This window comes from Balearica regulorum, chromosome 3 (assembly GCF_011004875.1).
Source record: "Balearica regulorum gibbericeps isolate bBalReg1 chromosome 3, bBalReg1.pri, whole genome shotgun sequence".
Lineage (NCBI taxonomy): Eukaryota > Metazoa > Chordata > Aves > Gruiformes > Gruidae > Balearica > Balearica regulorum.
Genome location: NC_046186.1, coordinates 86,620,051 through 86,641,221, shown reverse-complemented (window position 1 = coordinate 86,641,221; position 21,171 = coordinate 86,620,051). Strand labels below are relative to the sequence as shown.

The 21,171-nt window shown below is 35.8% G+C and overlaps 1 protein-coding gene across 9 annotated transcripts in view; it reads left to right on the top strand.

The window, feature by feature from the left end:
• The window catches only part of CEP170 (centrosomal protein 170), a 98,463-nt gene that overhangs the window by 61,118 nt on the left and 16,174 nt on the right, over positions 1 to 21,171 (top strand). For 5 of the 9 annotated variants that reach the window (XM_075748802.1, XM_075748800.1, XM_075748801.1 and 2 more), the window contains exons 10-13: positions 1,645 to 1,794; positions 7,974 to 8,100; positions 9,926 to 11,755; positions 17,717 to 17,951. In XM_075748802.1, the coding sequence (XP_075604917.1) occupies positions 1,645 to 1,794; positions 7,974 to 8,100; positions 9,926 to 11,755; positions 17,717 to 17,951 (2,342 nt within the window). The remainder of the gene's footprint in view (positions 1 to 1,644; positions 1,795 to 7,973; positions 8,101 to 9,925; positions 11,756 to 17,716; positions 17,952 to 21,171) is intronic. The other 4 variants (XM_075748806.1, XM_075748805.1, XM_075748804.1 and 1 more) reach the window with 2 other exon arrangements.

Here is a 21,171-nt window from a genome sequence, read left to right as displayed (position 1 = left end):
AAGTAAAGAAATTTGACATGGTAAGTGAATGCACCACCAGATGATATGAAGCAGTTTACAGGCAGCAATTTGCTCCTGTAGTCCTGATCAGATATGGAAGTGTTGAGTTCATATTTTCCTTCAGGTGCTTATGTGATAAAATCAGAATTTCCTTTCATTTAAAAGAACATGTAAAACTCTGTAATCAATGGAACTACATTAAACAAGGTAAAAAGTGGCTGTGGAATAGTGATATATTCAAAGAAATGAGGCAGTGGTTGATAACTGATTTGTATCTTAAAAAATTACTACAACTGTACAAATCAAAAGTATATCATTAAAAAGAAAATTTAAGTTCTATCACACTTTTTTTTTCAAGAAAATAAATATTTATGAAATACTCTTAAGCAATTGGTGCATAAGTGTATCTAGAGATGATTTATGTATTAATTGAAAATTGGGGAGCATCGCCTGAATTTTAGAATTGCAGAAAGCAGCCTTTTCACATGAGAACAAAATACAAATGCAATGCATTTGGAAAAGCTTCCTGAGTTATAAATGTGTAAATGCTATAGCAACATCTTTCTCAACGTTTAGAAGAGCATACGCAGGAGCTGAATGACAGGGAGCCTCATTTTTTTTTATTATTATGGTTTTTTTTCTTCATGTGCTTCTTGGACACTAAAAAACATTATGGTTTGTGGCCATCTAGTGGTGAATCCATTTTAAATACACTAACCTTGTTCAGAATTTCAATAAACCAGTACTCTACCTTTGCTGTGCAAAACTGAATTACAGACCAGATTGGGGAAAAATAATTCTGTATATCTTTTTCTCTTTTGCATTAGTAGTATTTTTTACAGGAGGATAACATCTGTAAAGGTCATTTCCTTCTTTGCTTTTCTTTGTCTTTCTCTAAGGCAAAACAATTTTTGATGTTAACAGTTTCTTTTTAGCAGGCAATTAGTAGTAGAGCAGTGAATTTCTTTCTTAGGCAGAAATGTATTAATTTTATAAATGATATGTTTCCAAGATACAAAACATTATTCTGTCACAAGCTGAATGGATTAATATAAGCACCAGTAGGAAACAGTGTAGTATAACAACTATGGCAAGTCACATCTTGAATGAGTCTACATGGTTTGTGAGACCTGGTGGACTTCCGACATCTGCTAAGGCCCTAACAAATGAAAAACTGAAATTTTGTTTGTATTAGCGATATAATTCAATAAGCATATTAGCAGCAGATGTAAGCATTTGTATTTCTTGTTTTCACTAGATAATAAGAAAAATTTGAAAATTTGGTGGTTCCAGTTACTGGGTTTTTTTCCTTAATTGGGAAATGGACTGTAAAATGGTTTTTTGAATGATTTTGCCTTTACCTTTTGTTTCTTTCATCAAAGTGTCATTTTTTCATATCTGACCATTCCAACTAGCAATTCCTTGAATTTTTAGTGTTGGCATAAGACTTCTGCTCTTTTTTTTTAATTGCTGTAGATATTTCTTCTATTTAATTTGTAGATTTCACCAAGATGACAAATAAGCATAATACAGCAAAACCTATTTAAACTCACTCTCCAGCATGCCACCATCCATCCATTAACATTTAACATTGTATCAGGATGGTTTTGGGTTAATGTATGTAATGGTTTGTTTCATTTTCAGGTATTTGGAGTGGATGACAGCCAGGATTATAATAGGCCTGTTATCAACGAGAACCAGAAAGATTTAGTAAAAGATTGGGCTATAAATTCTGCTACAGTAGTGCTGGAAGAAAAAAGACCACTGAGTACAACTGGATTTCTTGACACAGAGGTAGAATTTAATTTTTGATGGTCTTCTTTTTTCTTCCAATAAGAGAGAGCACTAATAACAACCAGTAAGTGTTAAACAGCAAACAAAACCTTGCCTAGAAAACATTAGCTCAGATCTATGAGTATTTTATTTTCCTTAGGCCTTTATTGCATTACCAAAACTTCTTTGTCAGACAAGCACATTACATCATGAAGGTGTTTTAAACTTTGCTACCTTTCTGTGTGCACTAATACCAGTGTATTGGAAATGTGGCAGGAGCTTCTTTGCATCATTACATTTGCAACATACATTTGCGTACTATACACTTCTTGTAAGTTACTGAACTTGTGCAGTATACACTTCTTGTAAGTCAAGAACTGAGGAAAAGCTGGTTATGTTTTATAGCCCAAAGCAAGTAACTATATTAAAATTCAGGAATAAGGTGTATACACTTAATATGTGATACAAAGTCAGCTAGGAAAAAAATGGTGGATAATACATTTCAGGTTTTTTTCCGAAGCCAGAGGACTTCAGTTTTTTACATTTATGATTTGAGTTCTCAAGCGAGATGCCACTCATGAAGAGTCATTTATGTTAGTTGCCTCAGAAGCAGTATAATTTAATCAGTTGGTGAAAGATTAGGCAAAGTGCCTGTTCTTTATATATGACTCAGAATATGCACACAAGCTAGATGTTAATTGTATTTCATATTGAAATCTTGGGAGACATTCTGATATCATTGCGATGGATAAACTATAACTTGCAACATGTTGGGAGCAGAATGGGTTCACACTGGGGCAGAATTAATCTAGTAACAGTAACGAAGCACACCACACTTAGTTCTCTACTTGCCATGGCAAACTGTTTCTGAATTATGATCCTGTAAATTTGCAAACTTTATAAATAAGCAAATTTTCTGGAATATATCAAGAGCTTAAAGTATAAATTTGTGTGCCTGGCATGCAAATACGTTGTTTTTAATATGTAGGAATCTGTTTCTCCCAGAGAAGGTGTGCTTTATCATGGTTGTATTTTAACTGCGCTGCAGGCTCGATACACTAAGTATGTTACTGTATTTAGATTAGTATCTTTGAATAGTTTCTCTAAGGTTACTGTTTCAAGTAAATTATTGCCATACAGCATGGGCATAGGATATGGAAGAATTTGACAAACTTTGCCTTTCAGTTTGCTGCTTTGCTTGAATCTATAACCACAATCTTTCTCTCTCTTTTCTTCATGCCTTTTGCAGCATTGAACTCTTTTGTGCCATCTCAGTTTTCAAGATTATTAAAAGTATTGATATTTTTCCATGTATATAATTTCATAAGCAGCAAAAGAATATATAACTTATTTTATGAACATAATTGAGCTTTCCAGGTGTCATATTTTGCAAGTAACAGGGTTTGATTTTAGAAAAGTGAGACTTCTGCAATCATAGGAAGACTACTTCTGCAATCATAGGGCAGGTTTAAGAATCTTTCTGGCAATGACATGCTAAAACTCGCTTTGATTTAGGTTGAAATTACAAGAATGATGCCTTTTTATTACTGTGGATGCTTTGCTGAATAAAAAGGTCTTCGTGTATGAGAAAGGGAATGGGTTATTTGGCATAGTCTTAATTTACAAGATTATTATGAGGCATGATAGGGGAAGAAATGAAAATTGTTCGATAGGTAGAGGAGCAAAACTGACATAAGCAGTGTGGGTATAGCAAGAATTAGTGTAAGAAGAGATGAAGACAGATGAAGATGGAAAAAGCTTACCAGAGAAAGTTAAAAATAGAAGTTGGTTGATACATATGTTGAACTTTCCTGCTTCTCAGTTTTGGAAGACTTACTGCATGAATGAGCTGCAGATCATAAGTTAATAAACCTCATTGAAGATCTTGGCTTATTAGTCAGGTAACCTCAGGATAGCTCAGTGTTCCAGGCTTGCATCCACTCAGATTGTGGATGGACCTTGTTCCATCCGCCCATCACAGTTGTACCTATCGATGATTTAGCAGCATGAGGCAAATTCAGGACACGATTGACATAGAAAAAGCAGAGAATAAACATTTAAGAGATTTCAATTCAGGAAGATGGAAAAGATGGCTTGGGAAATTATGAAGATTTTATAAAAAATATTTTCAGATTGAAAGATTATTCTGAACTTAAAAATCTTAACTTTACAGGGCTTGTGAATAATGTGCTTGGAAAAGACCTTAAAAAAATTGCTTTTCTTATGAAGACATTCTCAACTTTTCCTTTGATATGACAAGCTTTGGTACTTTGGAGTAGTGTGTGTCATGAAACTAAGTAAAATGCAGAGTAAATGTCTGATACGGTTGGATCGAGCCTGCATGCACTGGTTCTTGCCTTTTCAATGATTAGAGATAGGCAGTAAAAATACTAAATCCATCTATTTAAAATATTTAAATGTTTTTATTTTCTATATTATAAGCTGCCACTTGCCAACCAAGGTAAGTGTGATTTAAGAACAAAAATTAAATAAGATAGAGAGCAAAGATGTTGTTGTTATTTATTCCTACTATGTGAGCTTGATTAATAGAAATACTGCAGACATTTGGGCTATGATTTATCCATCCAGCTTCCATTTAATTTTCAGTGGTCAGTTATCTATGCTGACCACAGTTCTTAAATAATGTACATGGTCTATCAACATTGTCTTTGATGTTCTTCTTAAGGACATACCTCTTTTTTGTTTGTTTCTGGGGTTTTTTTTTAATTTTTCTTAAGATTGCAGCACAATTAGAAACCTAGTTCTGCATCTGGTGGGTCATCAGTGCCATTGACTACAGTGTTTCTTTTCCTGTTTTGAATGCCCATTTCATGTCTTTCCTACTGAAGATAAAATAAATAATACCATTGACATTCTGAATACTGAATAACTTCATTAATGTAAATATCTGCTATATTGCTTCTTAGAAGTGGAGAAATGCTGTGTATATTTAGAAGCTGTATTTCCTTTTATTTGTCCTTTCTAATTACACTAACTTCCTGTCCTTCTGTAGAGCAGACCATTCAGCCTGAAGTTCACTACTTGCTTTTTGGTGGAACTTAGTTGCTATACTGAAAAATAGGATGATTGTGTCACCAATGTCATATAGCTGTGAAAAGGCAAATATGACCTTGGATATACCCTGAAAAATATATTGTCAGTAGAAGAGGACAGTGTTGCTGCCATGGTAGAAAGTTTTGGTGAAACTACCATTCTTGGATAAGAAGGGTGAATACAAGGCTAGAGAAGGTACAAACAGGTCTACTCAGGTTATTAAGGGAATGGAGATTTACCTTACAAAAACAGATTGATACAGTTCATTTAGTCTAGCAAAACAGTAGCTGAGATGGATACAATTGCTGGGTTTTGCAGTGTAAGTGGAGTAAATGCAGCAGAAGGAAGAAGAACTATTTGAGATAGATGCCAATGTTGTTCCAGGAACAAATGTGAAGACATTTGGTGTATATAAAGTGAGTATGGAAATTTGAAAAAAAGATCATCACCCCTGGAGGAATATGGTTCTGAAGCAGACAGTGGGGAGGGCCTAGAAGAACTGCTTTCAAGATCGCACTTCAGTTTATGAAGGATGGCATAGTATTATTCTTAACAACGTGAGATGCCTGGAATATGTGCCTAAGCAGTCTTCTCTTCTCTTTTTTTTTATTCAGCTTGTTGAAATTTATTTTTTTTAAAAAAAACTATTCTGGTCTGAAATGACAAGTATTGGAGATGCTTCAGGTGTCATGTGTGCTGTGGGATCTTTTCAGATGTAGAACCCGAAGCCCTAAATCTTCAGGGTGAATAATAAGTCCACAGAACTCCATTGATACATTTTCTGAGGATCTGTTACTCCTCAGTAACAGTTACAGTTTAGTTTGTAGATGGGATAAGCATACGAGAAAGCAGATTTAACACAAAGTTAAAAGGCTGGTATCTCTTATGTAAACCCAGCCTTTCTGAAAGACTAGGAAATTCCTTTTGGTATTCAAGAAAGATTTGGGTGATTGTTTACTTGAGATCCTGTAAAATGCAGATTGATATGGATTATAGGAGAAACATTAGGATAACTGAATGTGACTTTTTAAATTTGTGTTTTATAAACCTTTCACCTTTCAGATGTGCTTAAACTACTATCATACTGCTTTTTGTAGCTTTGTTGTTTGTATATACAGAGAGTTGGCAAAACACATTTACTTCCACTACTATGTAGAGAATGGTTTGGGGGCAGTGTAATTACTTTCGGAGAACAGTAATTTATCATGTTGCTTTACTACAGTTAATCTGCAATGTCTTAATATATTTATCTGTTGTGAAGTGGAATTCAGATTTCTGATACATATTATATCTGTATCTCTGGAATCGGTTAGGTGGTGCACAAGGAGCTAGTTGGAGTTTTCTGTAGCAAAGATAATTGGGATGTCTATCATACTTGGTTTTGGCTGTAATTAATTGTTTTATTAAAGATGGAAGTTTACTAGTACGGACAGGAAATAGAGAAAAAGCTTAGAAGTATGAAAGAGAAATGAGGCTTCAGCATTAGTTGTCAATGCATAAATGCTGCACATTTTTGCATGGGGTTTTTGTAATATTATTTCTGGCACCTTTTCCCTTGCATTGTGTTCAGAAATGCTCGTACTTAGCAGAAACATTAAATTGCCTTCCTTTGCTGTTATTAGACTTGAATTTTATAACATTTTGATTCTAAGAAATGAATTCACTTCATGAAAATTCATATATTGTTCAAACAAATTATTTGGTGCATCTCTGACTTTCTTCTGAAAGAGATTTGTGATATTGCACTTGTTTGCATTAATTAGGGTCATTCATTTAATCAGGAGAAATTCAAGATCATGAGTTCAAGTCTTCTCTAATGTCTAAGTAACTTTTAATTTGAAAGAAGTCATCATACACTAGATGATATTGTTCATCATTCTATTTCTGCTAAATAAATTCTATAAAATTTATAGAGTTGATTCCTGGTCAAAGACTACAATCCCAGAGTGGCCAAGGCATCAGGCAAAAATCAGCATTTTTAATAGAAGTGCCAAGATTTGAACAGGCAGCAGATCTTCAGCTAACCTTTGAAATAGCTTCTACAAATTTCCTTAAGCAAGCTACCGATATCTCCATGTCCTTCCCATGTCTATCGTTGATCTTGAATTGTGATTTCTTGTTTGACTTGCCTATGGTTATGTATCTCCTTTGGAACTATGGTTCTTTGGAACTAGTCAATGACTTGTGACATTTGCAGTGCTTTGTCTTTTGAGTCCAAAAATTAGATTATGTAAACTTCTCTAAAGCCTTTGATAGTGTGTGTGCACACATGTGCACAAATATATGCATCAGCAGTTGCCTGCTGTCTTTTTTTTTTTTGAGATGTGAGCAAGAGAGACTGTTAATATATTGGATAAAACAGTAAGATTGCGTTATATTTAGAAATCAGGTTTTGAAATAATAATACTTAAGATACTATAACAACACAACGTAAGAAGAGACTTGAATTTTATATTTACTCTTTTTACATTTTAAAAATTTTCAAAGTTTCAAAAGGCTTACCATCAAGAAAGTAAATTAAATTCCTTTCTAGGTCAGCTGCAAAAAATGATCAGATACTGATTACATTGACTTCACTGTTACCCAGTAGGATGATTTAAAACTAATCTTTGCTTCTTTTTCTGTTTAGGCTGAACAAATTATCTGGTCTTCCTTTCCTTTCCATCATGTTGTCTTACTCTTTCAGTCCTTAAGGTAGTCTTTCTGTAATGAAGTAAATACAATATTTCATCTGGATAAGAGGGTCTTCTAAACTGGTAAAATGTCGCTTTCTTGTCTTCCTGAAGCACATTTTTAACTTTTGAACACACAGACACACCATGTTTTTTTCCTGCTCTTCTGAGCTGAGGACTGAAATAACCTGGTATTAAAACTAGCACATGTTCTAATATATTTTATGTAGATTCTGATGTTTAAAAGTTCACTGAACTAGGAAATGCTCTTTATTCTGTACTGATTCTGCAACTATATAGATTTTGTTTATTTGCTGTTCTAGAGCTGGTAACTCTAAAATTTATTGAGGATACTCCTTTTTCAACTTCCTCCAGGAAAATAATGTCTGGCATATCTGTTCAGGAAAAACGTGCAAAGAGGACATGCTTTTTTCAAACAGTTGTAATTTTTCTTCTGCTTTTTGTCTTCCTTAGGAAGGTTGTACTGCCCCTGGAAGTAAACGTTGGGTATCGCAGTGGGCCAGTTTGGCTGCTAATCACACACGTCATGACCAAGACGATACCAAATTGGAGTCATCTGTGCCTGTTCCATTAGAAAATGGTATTAAAAACTGTTCTTGTCATAATTTCTGTTGAAGAAACCTATGAAAGCGAGAAAAGAGTGATCATGTACCTACACAAGCAGCTTTCTTACTCTTAGTACCTCATCTTCACCTGAAATTCTTTCATGTCGTTGAGAAGAAACAGCATAAAAATGAGCTCAACAGAAGTGTTGTTTGGCATGGCAGAAGAGTGCCAATATTAAGCTGAGTATTACTAAAACAAAAAATATAAAAACTGTTTAATATTAAAGAAGCTTTCACTTGAATGCAGTTTGGGTTGGTCTGTATAGTATATTTCTTTCGTTACATCTTTCTCAGTACTGGCCCCAAATTGGCATTTAATGGATTTTTAAACAGTCCAACCTGACACTTCATTACTCAGTCATTATTCAGCTGAAGCATAGCATACTTCCTTACCTTGGAAACATAGAAAACCTTGAGCTATGAAACAGGCAAGTAGGGAGGAAGGAGGGGGATCTTACTCTATTCAATAGCTTTGAAATCTGGTGTTAAGACTTGCTTTCTGCTCCCTGTTGTAATGGCATGCTGATATAACAGCGATTTGTTGTATACCTACTTTAACCTACTGAGAGAGCACAAGAACTTTATGTTCATATATACAGTCCCAGTGTACACTGCTGGCTAAAAGATTTTGATATCAGGGAGAGCATATCTTATGTAGCTCAAATTCTTGTATCTATGAAAACTTTCGGTTTTATATGAGAGCAATCCTAGCCTATATTATGCAACATATATACTGAAATTATAATGAAGCAGGAAAAAATACCATAGTCCCTCTGCAAGAATGATACAAATGTTCATGAAGTGTTCCCTTTCCCAGTATACAGTCACAGTGTCAGCAAGGTAGTAATTAGTCCAAGATGCCACACAAATACATGATGGTTTAATCGCATCCAAAATTATCCATGTTTGGGAAGAAATTGTGCCTGTTTGTAGCAGAGCAGGAGGAAAGGTGGTTGTTCTGTCTTTGCATTCTTACCCTGCTTCTGAAATGACTCCTACCCTTTTCCTGTGATATGCTAGTTTTAGGAAGTACACTTTTGGAAGATGGCTTTTTCTGTCCTGGTCACATCTCTGTGGTAAACTAGAAATTTGCAGTAATTGTATTGCAGCCTTTTAGACATTGATTTGATAGACACATGCTCTGTATCAGCACTTCGGGTTGTGTCGAATGGACTGTTCTTTTGTATGACACTCTTAACATTCTACTTCTTGTAATACAGAAATATTTTTTTTGATATATGTAATCTCTTTAATCAGGAGATAACCTGTTCTAAATTATGTTAGCGTATGATTCTGTTTGGGTTTTATTACAAAATGTATTGCAGTAGTGAAATGAAATATTATAGCTAGTTATGTACAGCTTGCTTATAGTTTGGAGGTAGTTAATGTAATTCACAGACATAGTTTCCACTCTGTAATAAGAGGAGTGTTTCCACTCTTTCCCGTAAAGAGGAAATGATGCCTAATGAGAATAGGACAAGCAGCAGTGGGCTAAATTGGACAAAGTCCAGCTCATGGTAAAGAGTAAGAAAATTATTTTCAGAATTATCTACCCAATTGTCTTATAGGGGTAGTCAAACCTACATCAGCTGAGATTTTTAAGAACTCGTTGAATGTTTTTAAACATATATTTGTCTAAGTATAATTGATCCTGCCATAGAACAGAGGGATGGACTAATGACTTTTTTCAGTTCTGTTTTATCTTGGTTTATTAGTCTTACACAGTCTTAAGAATTTATTGTTTCTATTTACCTTACTGTTGAATGTCTTCTCAGCTATTTTTTTATTTTTCTTTTGTAGACGCAGACATCAGTGAGTCTGGTATTTCCGTTAGAAGCACTGGTTCAGCTGCTTCTATGACTAGCCAAGGTGAGCGAAAGAGGAGGACACTTCCACAGCTTCCCAAAGAGGAGAAAGTGAATGAAAGTGCAAAAGCAAAAACTGCATCTCATCAGAGATCAGAAATAGGTGAGAAGCAAGACACTGAACTTCAGGAGAAAGAAACTCCAGCTCGTGCCGCAGATGCTGACAGCAGAAGTATAGCTAAATCAAGCAGAACAATGAATGGTCTTTCGCCCAAAGCTACTGGAGACAAAGTTTTTTCTTTCCCCAGCTCTTCCAGTAAAGAGAGAGTTGAAACTGGCAGAGAAACTTCTGTGGTAAAACAAGCTCTAGCAAAAATTCAACAACAAGAAAGAAAGGAGCAAGGACACTGGACACCCACAAAACTATCCTCTACAAAATCTGCTGCAAACCAGGTTGAGAAAGGTAGGGAGGAAATTGCTATGTCACCCAAAACTTTGGATAATCAAGACAAAGCTCCTGGACATGTTACAGACAAAGCAGAAATGAAGTTGGCACAAAGTGAGGGGAAAAGAAGAAAAAATGAGGAAACAATAAAAGGGCAAAGTCCTAAAGTATCTGGAGGAGAAAAAAAGGAAACTTCAAAACCATTAGTTAGGCAAGGTAGCTTTACTATAGATAAGCCTAGTACAAATATACCTATAGAACTTATTCCTCACATTAATAAGCAAAGTGGATCTGCTGCCCCTTTAGCATCTGCAAACAGGTTACGTGACAGAAGTGATTCAATGGACACTGATTCCAGTTTAGATACAACACTCATTTTAAAAGACACAGAAGCTGTAATGGCTTTCCTTGAAGCTAAATTGCGTGAAGAAAATAAAACTGATGAAGGTCCTGAGACTCCTAGCTATAACAGAGATAATTCCATATCACCAGAATCAGATGTAGATACAGCCAGCACAATCAGTCTTGTTACTGGTGACAGTGAGCGAAAATCCACACAGAAGCGGAAGAGCTTTACAACCTTATATAAAGACAGATGTTCCTCTGGTTCCCCTTCAAAGGATGTTTTAAAATCTTCTGCAACAAGTGCCAGAGAAAAGATGGAAAAGAAAACTAAAAGTCGATCTTCAGATGGTGGGTCTAGAGCTGATGCTCGCAAAACTGTGCAATCCAGTGGAAGAATGAGACAGCCATCAGTAGATTTGACAGATGATGACCAAACATCTAGTGTTCCTCATTCTGCCATTTCTGACATCTTATCATCTGACCAGGAAACCTACTCTGGCAAATCACATGGAAGAGTTCCTTTTGCTTCAGCAGATGAACTTTTGCATTCCAAAATGGAAGGAAAGTCAGCTAAATCAAAAACCTCTCCTGTTGCACTTGGGCAATCTAGTAAATCTACCACTCTTCCTAGACCTCGTCCTACAAGAACTTCTCTCTTGCGCAGAGCGCGGCTTGGTGAAGCCTCAGATAGCGAGCTTGCTGATGCTGATAAGGCTTCAGTGGCTTCTGAAGTGTCCACTACAAGTTCTACGTCAAAACCTCCATCAGGGAGGAGAAGTATTTCCAGAATAGACTTACTTGCTCAACCTCGCAGAACTCGACTTGGCTCTTTATCGGCACGTAGTGATTCTGAAGCAACAATAACTAGAAGTACTGCCTCATCTCGTACCCCAGAAGCTATTATAAGAAGTGGTGCAAGGTTAACATCAGCAGGAGATAGTAGTAAAGTTTCTGCTAGAACTAGAGCCAATAGCATTTCTCGACTTTCAGATTCAAAATCCAAATCTTTGGCTTCAGCTCATAATTCTCCCTCAGGTATGTGAAATTATTTGAACTAGTTTTATACAATGCTAGATGTTTTTCATATGTGGAAACTTTTAAATTTTTTTTAGGGAACATTTTTAATGAAAAATTTGTCGACTTTTAGTTGATGCAGTCTTTCTCTTTGGAGGAAGCGGCTTCCTTGTCAGGGATTGTGGATGTGTCTCACTTAAAATCACAAAGACAAGAAATCATAATCCCTTAAGTGTTTGGATTTTTTTTTTTAAACTGGAAACCAGTAACAAAGAACTTCATTGATGCATTCAGATGCGGCAGCACTGATTTGCAGTAGTACAAAACCAGAGCAGAGATCTCTTTTCTCAAGTTGTACTAGTAGAAGTTCAGAAAGTCAGTAGCACTTTTTCCTACGTAGAAGATACAATATTTGTTTGTAAGGTAGGCTTGTAAATATGCTGAACAGGAAGTGTTCCCTGAGGTGTACTGTGAGCATCTGAAGGATAATTATATTTATATTTTAGGATTAATAAAAGTACAAAAATGAGATATGTTTGATAAGAATAATAATAATAAGCAACAAATGCAAAAAATAAACACAAACACTACCTAACTATCATACTTATTTATATTAAAATGTTTGCCTTGCCTTGGAGTAGTTTCTGTTCTCTGTTCCAAATCATGATTTATGATTTCATTATGATTTCCAAATCATGTTGATCTTCTCTTGTGTGGTAGTTCCTTTACTATAATATTATCTTATGTATGGAAGGAAAAATCCGTACAATTGATTAATTTTAACCTACTATTCTGTTAGAAGTTAACATAACACTTTAAGTGCTAGTAGTGTGCAAGGCTGCTAGTTTTTTTTCCAACAGCATTATTAAATAGATCAAAATTAAAATTGGTAATTCTAAATAAGTCAACTTTCATGTGGAATGAATATCGAGAATTGTGTCCTCTTACTTTTTGAATTGTCATACTACCAGCTTGACATTATTTGAAGCCAGTCCGTAATCTAAGAAAAAATAAATCTAATAGCTTCCAGTGTTGTGTGTTGCTACTGAGATTATATATTCTCTTCTACTGCTTCCTATTCAGAGTTGATATGAACACCTGTGATATTAGGTGTTCATATCAATTAAATTTCCCACAGTCCTACTGCCTTTTTGTTGCTTATATATCATTAATGTACCTTCTTAGGATTCTTAACAGTGCTTATTCCCCAGGCAGGTATCTTTTGGCTGTGTCATTTATTAGCTGAATAGAAATTTCTGTAGAGATACAAATGAGGTGTTCGCTGAACTGTAAAGTTGAATCTGTTTAATATTATGACGGGTGTCTACAAAGATACAGAAAAAAACCCTGTGAAACTTCAGAGAAAAACTCAGTCTTTCCTTGTAAGATATCATTGGAAAAGTAGCATGTTTTCATTTTTAATCAAAGTTTTAAATTGATGTGTACAGCCTGAAAGGTGGCAACATTAGGTCAGGGAAGAGCGTCAGTTAAGACTGCAGCTATGTGTTTACTTTAATGATTAACACTAGTTCACATCATGATATTGCTGATTTTTGAAAAGGTAAACCCTGGATGTTACTTGTCACTTTGCTGCTTCTAGCGTTTTTCACAAAACTATATATGGATTTTGAGTTTTGTGTCCATGTGAACTATTGCATACTCCTGAACTTCTCCCAGGTTACTGCATTGAAGTGATTTGCTGCTTCGTTTCGGGGGAGTGGGTATATCTTTCTCTTCCCAGTCTACTAGTCTATCACAATCATCTTTGTTTAATGGTCATTTCATTTACCTGCATTACACAGTCCAAGTTTACTGTAGCTTGTATAAAATGCTGTTTTCAAGAGAGAAAAGATGTCATCTTCTCATGAGCTACCTCAATATAAGCTAGGTGTTTTAAAAAGACGATTGTTAGAAAAATCTACAGTAGTAATAGCTTCTATCATAAAAAGCTTTATCAGTTTATATATCAAAATCAGGGAGAGGCCTGTATCAATGTAAAGGCAAAAATCTAAAAGCAATTAATAAAGCAGTCAGTTTAAAAAAAAATTATGGCTTAATAATCAATGAAGTCTTGTTACTATATAAGTAAAGAATATTATTACTACTTTTTAGGATTTGGAGTTCCAGATTTTGTCTGTATCGGTAAACTTACTGTATAATTTTTTTACTGGACTATTTAGAATATACTTTAGGAAAATCTGAATTGCTTTAAAAGTGGTATAATCTTCTAGTATATATGGGAGTGTAATATATATATATATTATCTCCTATTATATATAGGCTACTACTCAGTACATTCCCATTTTTCCATTAGCATCTTATAAAATTATGCTAATGACTACCCCATACATGAAGTTATTAATAATATTCTTTAGATAAAGGTATTTAAAACATCTTTGAATAGAATGTGTTACTTGTATGCAATACCTAAAAATGTAATGTAGCAGAAGCTTTTAGGTCAAAGCACATAATTCCTAAATTTAATTTTATTTCTAGAAAAGTCAACAATTCACTTAATTTTAGCACTTTTGGAAATTACTAATGAAGTGCCTGACCAAAGCACCTCAGTTGTTTGAATGTGGTTTACTTCGGGCACATTTAATCAAGGCCTAACAGTGATGTATTTTCTTGTCTCCCTGGACCTAGAAAGACTGGAAAATGACTGAACAGTACCAATATAGGGTTTGGTTGTTTTGTTGTTTTGTTTTTTTACCAGAAGCCTGTTTGCTATCAAACCGTTAAAAATGTTCCATGGGTCTTCTCATCAGAGTTCAGCTAATGTTACTGCTTTGTAGATCACTAAACATTGGCAACAGAATCTTGCTTCTTAACTCCAGTCTACCAAAGAGAAAATTATTTCCACATTTCCCAAATCTTTTTGAATGGTCAGTCATACATGCCTGTGAAAAGAGGGCAAAAAAAGCTGTAGTCACTGGAATGTTTTGTTGTCTTGTACTTCATGTGGATGAATTGCAGCATAATAGCATTAAAATTGTCAGAGCTGCCAGCAAGTCCATAATTTCAAGAATCTTTTTTTAAGCCTTGATACCGTTAAATATTGCTTGCTTTTAAATGAAAGAGCAAGCAGCTAAATGGAACATCTTGGATGAGAATTACCAGCATAAAAGTAATTACCAGGGTGTTTCTGTGGTAGGAATCTTGATAACTGACAACGCTGTGAAGACATGTGAAGCAGAATTAGTAATTTCATAGCACGAACAATGAAAGATTTAATCAAGGCACTGAATCATCAAACAGTAGAGTGTGATCAATAAAAACAGAGAAGACCAAAGACCTTTTTTCACAATTGCAGAGGAAGATTGAAGATGATGTTACAGAAGGAGCTACGTATTTGGAAAATGAACAACAGGATCAGACCTAGTCCAAAAGAGCTAAGCTGCAACTTTAAAATTAAGTATTGAGTCAGAACAGAGAGAACTTGAGCAACTAGTTGTGTTTGGCAGCTCGGCTGGCTTGCTTGACCTAGCTGTCATTGCAAATAACTAGCAGATAGGTTGATCAAAGCTGTGAGGTATCTCTGGGGAAAAAAAAAAAAAATACAAAGCTTGAGCATGGAGAGAAAAACACCCTTATTAACTGCACTTTAGCATTTTTGCACTACTGAGCACTAAATTTCAGGATCTTTGAAATGGATGAACCTTGAGAAGGCAATGCATCAATGAGAGTAGAGTATTTTGTAAGGGATATGCTTAATTTAAGTCTGTCCTCAGATCTTAAAAGTGAAATGATGGTGTCTAAGTCATTAAACTTGCCAGTTTGAGGTGTTGTCAACACCTTGTACAGAGCAGTCACCAAATGAGGTTTGTCTGCTGATTATTTTAGCCAGGTTTTTGGAGGATTTTCTAGTTATTGGTGCTGATATTCACAGTCTTTAGTGTCTGAGATAACTAATTATATGATAGCTCTCAGAAATCTACATAAACTTCAATGACATTTTGTGGCTGCATAATTTATAAACATAAGTAAAAGCATATATGTGCCAAATGTATAGCTAGCTTAATGGGAAACATGCTTGGATATTGCTCATACAACTTTGAGATTTTTACAGTTAAGCCCACAATAATTTTTTCCCCGTATTAATAATAATATACAAATATACAACATTTTAAGACCTTAAAATGTAATGGTCTTAAAAAGTGTAGAGGGGTTTTATGGTATTATGTAGACAATTGTTACTGATGTCATTTCAGTTAGCATCTCCGAAATGTTTAAGCTTTTACAAAATTCATTACTTTCGATTGAATGTGTAATTTAAGAATCTTTTCCTAGTGTGGGTAGAAAAGAGGACCTAAGACTAATTCATCAATATATTTTATTTAAGCAAGTGCTTCTAATCTGAATGTTTTAATACGAATTAACATGATAAAACACTATTTTGTACACAGAGAAATCCAAGCTTCTCCCAGACCCAGATCCTGATGTTGAAACTTACAGTGGTAGAGTACTAGAAATCAAATCTGTTTCTGATATTTCACTTCTCATTCAATTTTTAGTTTTTAAATGTATGATATTTAATATATGCTCATTGTACAGTGCTGAGTTGCTGGACTAGCTCGCTTGAGAGATTTTAAGATAAATTTTGTATTTATTTTGATGCATATAATTTGAACTGGGACAAAGAATTTAAACAGAAATTGATGATAAAATGTGGGCCCAACTCATAAAGCTCTCTGGACTTCAGTCACACATTGCTTGCATGCTCTTGGTGGGGAAATGTGCTTTTTCTGCTTATGTTCTACTTCCCTAAGATCAAAACAAGTTTGAAACCTCTAAAAAGAGAACAGTAAGTGACTGGAGAGACATTTTCACTTTCTTCAATAAAGTTAGAATATTAAAATAAATTGGTAGAATGGGACATGATTTTGTAAGCTTATACACCAATGTCATATTCTACATACTGTAATCTTTGAGAGCATTACACAAATCTTTTCACAACTAAAAATTGCTTTTATTGTTTGTTACTTAAATTCATATTGATGTATACTATGTAATTTTTATTAAGCATTTCAGGAGAAATAATTATTCCTTCTTGCATTTTTCTTATACTAAAAGCAATATATATTATTTGAATCTGTTATTTTTAAATTACCAAGAGGTGATCACAGACTTTTAAATTTCTACAGTAGTTTTAGAGCCTCATGAATGTCAGTGAGTTTGGGAGACTAAATGCCCTGCAAGAATTTAGCATGTTGTCATGATGAGCATTCCTTTGCACTTAGTGGTATCTCTTCCTGCTGGGAATGTTTGAGGACAGCATATCTGAAATGCATTTTCTAGACTTTAGTAATTCATAGTGGGACGAAAGCCTCCTATGTAGTTTCAGTTCTCTTATACTTCAGGCTGTCTTCAGCAACGTAGCTGATTATGCTTTATGTGCCACATGTGAGAATATATGCTTTTTGCTCTGAGGCTGCTGTTTTTGTAGATGTGCTGCTGATTTTTATAACACAGTATTAATTTTCACATATTTTTTCAGTACTAAATGCATCATCTAGGATTTTTGTGCTTTCCTTATGTAAGCATGCATTCCTGGCTTGGTGCCAGCTCCATCCTTCCTTCATGTCTCTTCATTTTTTTTTGTGTATCACATGAGCCTTGAATGAAACTTGGGAAAAAATCTGCAGAAAAAGTGCAATCTGACTATATACTTAAATGTTAATGAATTGGGCCCGTGTTTTGTAATACAGTTTGCCTGAGCTCATATACAGTTACTGGCTTTTACATCTTATTTCACTCATCATTATACAAAGAGCATCCGTTTTATGTTTTTATTAATCAATATTTATTATTTAACACAAATTTTGTAGCTTTCTTTTTAAGATGTAGTAAATAAACCTTTTGTGAGGTACCTGGGGATTGATAATAAATAATTGCGTATTTTTGTGATGTTACTGAAATAATATTGTTTTTTCTTATTTAAGATGTAATAATAATTCTTTTTTAATAATTAAACTAATTTAGTAAGTGCAAGATGGAGGCGCTTTCCTACAGATTATGCTTCCACCTCAGAAGATGAATTCGGATCAAACCGTAATTCCCCTAAACATACCCGTCTACGTACCTCTCCAGCCCTGAAAACCACGCGACTGCAGAGCACTGGGACAGCAGCTCAAAGTAGCAATACATTCAAGCACAGAATAAAGGAGCAGGAAGACTACATTCGTGACTGGACTGCTCACCGAGAAGAAATAGCAAGGTTGGTTTTAAAGGAGCGCCTCTAAAATAAACAAGATTTGTACCCAACCGGTTGTATAGGTACATCTATAGAAGAAAGAGAGCTGATAGATTTTCTGTATCACTCTACTTACCATCTTCATTCACTAACTGACTGGGTAATTTAAAATTCTTCTTAGGAGAGACTGACAGACAGAACACTCATGTTACCAGCACATCTCTTTCTAGTGGAAAATGATAGTCATTTCTGGCTTCTTGTGATAGCTGGATCCCAGAATACGAAATTCTGGTTCCGTTAGTGGGACTTGCAGAAATACTTTGCGTAGAACTCTTAGTTGCTAATGGTGTAGTTCCTGAGGCTGAAGTATATCTGATTTTGTACTACCTTTACAGTCATACTGAGGTAAAATTTCAGATCAATGCATAGGTGACAGAGAGAGAAATGATTTTTCCAATGTGAGAGACCATGTTCTCATTTTAATTTTTGGTTTATCTAGACATTATTTCATATTAGATATTTCTGATTTAAATCATATGTATTCATCAAAAAGTAATTTATTTTGTTGCAAGTCCCTGAGATTAGTATAGCTTCAAGTGAACCAAGGAAAAGGTGCTCAGTTCTATATTCTGGTAACCAGTTATTCCCATATCATGCAATACCCAGGCACTGAAAACTTAAAATAGCTTGCACTAAGTAAATAAAGCTGTGTAAGTATATAAATGTTATTTAAAACTTAGATGCCAGTGTTCAGGTTCTGAACCGTCTCACAGGACTTAATTTGGAAGCCTAAACAAGAAGAGTGTTTTCCTTTTAAAGTTAATCTTAACACTATGGTCTTGCAGATGTGAAGCATTATGTTTTGCTCAGTGTGATTAATTTATTCTTTTTTGTTTCCTCCTCTTGGTAATATTTTTGTATTTCTAGTGTGATCTTTGCAAAGGGCAAATTCTTAAGGGAGTCTGATGGCATCTTGATAAATCTTGATAAACATCTTCAAAGGCATCTTCCTAAAACATCTCTCTCTTTCCAAGAATCTAAAGTTAGTGATGGATATAGGGAGGAATGTGTGTATATGGGGAAAAAACCTGAGGTTAGCCATAGCATGGCCCTTCCTCCTTATAAGTGCTGCTGAACCTCTACTTCAGTGAAACTTTTTGGCACATTTTGCTCATCTGGGAGACATTCACAGTGGAAGTAATTGACAATTTAGTCTAAACTTATTTGATGGTTAGGTTTGTGGGATTTTCCTTCCCTTGGGCTTCTTACCGTTTTCTTTATTTAGATATTGGTTTAAAATTTGTTTTGAAGGCTATGTACTTACCCTCCCTTTTTCAGCTTCTTTATTTCTAGTGGAAGTGGTGAGAGGCTCAAATCAGTATTGCCAAATTTGTGAGTGTGAATAGAAATTTCACACAAACTGCATTAAATGAGCATAGTTAAGGTTAAGAAAACTAGTGCTCAGCAGTTGAGAAATGCCGGGCTATTGTCATCTATTGTCACTGCTTCCGACACCAGTTTCTTTGGTTAGCATCTGCTAATCCCCCCTGCTCTAGGTCACTAGTTGACCTTTTCTGTGCGTCCATATCTCTTTAGTACTAATTCACAATATTGCTCTTCTGGCAATATTGTGTGAAGTTTAACTTCTGTCCTTTATAAGATAATTCTATAGTCTCCCCTCTACCATTGTCTACCTTTTTTTTTTTTTTTTTCCCTTTGCCAGCCCTCAGTCCAGCCTCTATGATCACAGTCCCTTCAAGTCTGTTTAGATTTTTTTAAAAAGGAATGATCTCATTAAAATTGGTTGATTTCAGTTGTTTTCTTGAATAACTGATCAGATTAAGCAGGTGTAAAGATAAGTTTTTCATAAAATAAATCTGCAACTGAAAGTAATGTAGAGACTGTATGACAAACATTTAATTGCATCTATGTTACTATCATATTGTATTTTAACTGACCCAGATTGACCCAGTTTGCACTTTTGTGGTGGGTTGACCCTGCCTGCTCATGCCCACCAGAGCCACTCTATCACTCCCCTTGTTCACTAGACAGGGGAGAAAAAGTATAACGAAAAGCTTATGGGTCGAGATAAGGACAGGGAGAGATCACTCACTAATTATCGTCACAAGCAAAACAGACTGAACTTAGAGAGCAAATTCATCTAATTTATTACTAAGCAAAACAGAGTAGAGGAATGAGAAATAAAATCAAATCTTAAAACACCTCCCCCCACCCCTCCCATCTTCCCAGGCTCAACTTCACTCCCAGCTTCAACCCCCACTCCCCTCAGTGGCACAGGGGGATGGGGAATGGGGGTTATGGTCAGTTCATCACATGGTGTTTCTGCCGCTTCTTCACCCTCAGTGGGAGGACTCCTCTCATCGTTCCCCTGCTCCAGCATGGAGTCCCTCTCACGGGCTACAGTCCTTCACGAACTGCTCCAACGTGAGTCTCTCCCACGGGGTGCAGACCTTCAGGAGCAAACTGCTCCAGCATGGGTCCCCCACGGGGTCACAAGTCCTGCCAGCAAACCTGCTCTGGCCTGGGCTCCTCTCTCCACGGGTCCACAGGTCCTGCCAGGAGCTTGCTCCAGCATGGGCTTCCCATGGGGCCACAGCCTCCTTCAGGTGCCTCCACCTGCTCTGGTGTGGGGTCCTCCATGGGCTTCAGGTGGAATCTCTACACCCCCTCATCCTTCCTCCATGGGCTGCAGGGGGACAGCCTGCTTCACCATGGTCTTCACCACGGGCTGCAGGGGGATCTCTGCTCCGGCACCTGGAGCACCTCCTCCCCCTGCTTCTGCACTGACCTTGGTGTCTGCAGAGTTTCTTACATCTTCTCACTCCTCTCTCTGGCTGCAAAAGCGCTCTCTAACTGTTTTTTTTTCCTTCTTAAATAGGTTATCACAGAGGCGCTGATTGGCTTGGCCTTGGCCAGCAGTGGGTCTGTCTTGGAGCCGGCTGGCATTGGCTCTGTCAGACACAGGGGAAGCTTCTAGCAGCTTCTCACAGAAGCCACCCCTGTAGCCCCCCCCACTACCAAAACCTTGCAACTCAAACCCAGCACAACTTTTCATGGACTCTACAATTTATAGATGTGTTAATAAAATTGAAAACTGGAAAGAGGTGTTTGAAAAAAATTAATAGAATAACTAAATTTAATCTAAAACCACTTTGGCCTGGAGGAATATACATCCTCAGAGTAACAGGAACTTTGTGTATATTTTATTTAAGGATTTTAAAGT